This window comes from Elephantulus edwardii, unplaced genomic scaffold (assembly GCF_000299155.1).
Source record: "Elephantulus edwardii isolate Elephantulus edwardi_28Jun2011 unplaced genomic scaffold, EleEdw1.0 scaffold00161, whole genome shotgun sequence".
Lineage (NCBI taxonomy): Eukaryota > Metazoa > Chordata > Mammalia > Macroscelidea > Macroscelididae > Elephantulus > Elephantulus edwardii.
Window position 1 is genome coordinate 5972581 of NW_006399911.1, and position 2450 is coordinate 5975030.

General features: G+C 42.0%; 1 protein-coding gene across 1 annotated transcript; it reads left to right on the forward strand.

Annotated features, from left to right (window-relative positions):
* Positions 1-1165: 1165 nt before the first annotated feature.
* LOC102851185 (methionine aminopeptidase 2-like) lies at positions 1166-2446 on the forward strand (the record flags this gene model as incomplete). The annotated part of the gene is made up of 2 exons (XM_006895206.1): positions 1166-1412; positions 1464-2446. Coding segments are annotated over exons 1-2 (1227 nt in total), but the record flags the coding sequence as incomplete, so codon positions are not given.
* Positions 2447-2450: the final 4 nt, after the last annotated feature.

A 2450-nucleotide genomic window follows, 5' to 3' on the forward strand; every position in this document is an offset into this window, starting at 1 on the left:
AGAAATGTCTATCTGTGTTACGTTGACTATGCACAGGCATTTGACTGTGTGGATGACAACAAATTGGGGCTAACTTTGAGGAAAATGAGAATGTCAGAGCTCTTAAATTGTGCTCATGAGATGCCTATACTTAGACCAAGAAGCAATAGTTAGAAACACTGCATGTTTCAGTATCAGGAAAGGTATGCCTCAAGGATGCATCTTATCTCCATACCTTTTCAAACTATATGCAGAACAGATCTTTTGTGAGGCTGAACTCTTTGAGAAGGAATGGGCACCAGGATTGGAGGAAGACTCATCAACAACCTGCATTTATACAGATGACACAGCCTTGCTTGCTGAGACTGAAGAGGAGATGAGGCATTTGCTGCAAAACATCAAGGACTGTAGTCTTCAATATGGATTGAAGCTCAGCATCAAGAAAATAAAGATTCTCACCACTAAGCAGCATCATAATGAATTAAGAAGAAACAGAGGTAGTTTATCACTACAGTTTGCTTGGTTCCACAGTCAGGAAATAAAAAGACATATTTCATTGGGGAAATCAGTTGTCTGGGACTTCTCTAGAGTACTGAAGAGAAATGATGTCAGCCTAGAGACTAAGGTGTTACTGATCCGGGTCATGGTCTTCATAATTACTAACTATGTATCTGAGAGCTGGACAATAACTAAGGATGATAAAAGAAGATTCGATACCTTTGAGTTGTGGTGCTGGAGAAGAGTGTTAAACATAACATTGACTGCCAAGAAAACAAACATATCTTTCCTAGAGAGGATGAAACCAGGTTGCTCCCTGGAGGCAAGGATTTTGAGGTTCTGTCGCACGTACTTTGAGTACTTGGCCAGGAGGATCAGTCTTGGAGAGGGACACCATGCTTGGAAGGGTGGAGGGACAGTGCAGGAGAGGAAGGCCCAGGATGAGATGGATTGACTCAGTGACTGGAGAAATGGGATTTGATCTATTGGATATGATGAGATTGGCTCAGGATAAGCAAGTTTCAGAGCTATTGTATATAGGGTTGCTATGCATCGCAGGCAACTCGATGTCACATAAAAATAACAACATGAAAATGATTGTATGAAATAAAATGTCAATGAAGGAAAACATAGCGGGGGAATCTTCATTTAAAAAAAAAAAGTGCTCACTCCCTCGGCTCTTTCGGGCAACATGGCGGGCGTGGCGGAGGCAGCGACCTCCGGGAGCCACCTGAATGGTGACTTGGACCCAGACAACAAGGAAGAGGGAGCTGCCTCTACGAATGAGGAGACGGACAAGAAAAAAAGACGGAAGAAGAAGAAGAGTAAAGCAGGGCAACAAGAAACTGATAAAGAATCAGCTTCATTTGATGAGGTAACAAAACAATTGGGGAAACAAGCATTGGAAGAGAAAGAAAGAGATGATGATGATAAAGATGGAGATGGTGATGGAGATGGGGCAGCTGGAAAGAAGAAGAAGAAAGGACCAAAAGTTCAAACAGACCCTCCCTCAGTTCCAATATCTGACCTGTTTCCTAGTGGTGTGTTTCCCAAAGGACAAGAGTGCGAGTACCCACCCACACAAGATGGGCGAACAGCTGCTTGGAGGACTACAAATGAAGAAAAGAAAGCGCTGGATCAAGCTAGTGAAGAGGTTTGGAATGATTTTCGAGAAGCTGCAGAAGCACATCGACAAGTTATAAAATATGTTATGAGCTGGATCAAGCCTGGGATGACAATGATAGAAATCTGTGAAAAGTTGGAAGATTGTTCACGCAAGCTAATAAAAGAGAATGACTTAAATGCAGGTCTGGCATTTCCTACTGGGTGTTCTCTTAATAAATGTGCTGCCCATTACACTCCCAATGCTGGTGACACGACAGTATTGCAGTATGATGACATCTGTAAGGTGGACTTTGGAACACATATAAATGGTAGGATTATTGACTGTGCTTTTACTGTCACCTTTAATCCCAAATATGATATGTTATTAAAAGCTGTAAAAGATGCCACCAACACTGGAATAAAGTGTGCTGGAATTGATGTCCGTCTGTGTGACGTTGGTGAGGCCATCCAAGAAGTTATGGAATCGTATGAAGTTGAAATAGATGGGAAGACATATCAAGTGAAACCAATCCGTAATCTAAATGGACATTCAATTGGACCATATAGAATACATGCTGGCAAAACAGTGCCCATTGTGAAAGGAGGAGAGGCAACAAGAATGGAGGAAGAAGTGTATGCTATTGAAACCTTTGGTAGTACAGGAAAAGGTGTGGTCCATGACGATATGGAATGCTCCCATTACATGAAAAATTTTGATGTTGGACATGTACCAATAAGGCTTCCAAGATCAAAACACTTGTTAAATGTCATCAATGAAAACTTTGGTACCCTCGCCTTCTGCCGCAGATGGTTGGATCGCTTGGGAGAAAGTAAATACTTGATGGCTCTGAAGAATCTGTGTGACTTGG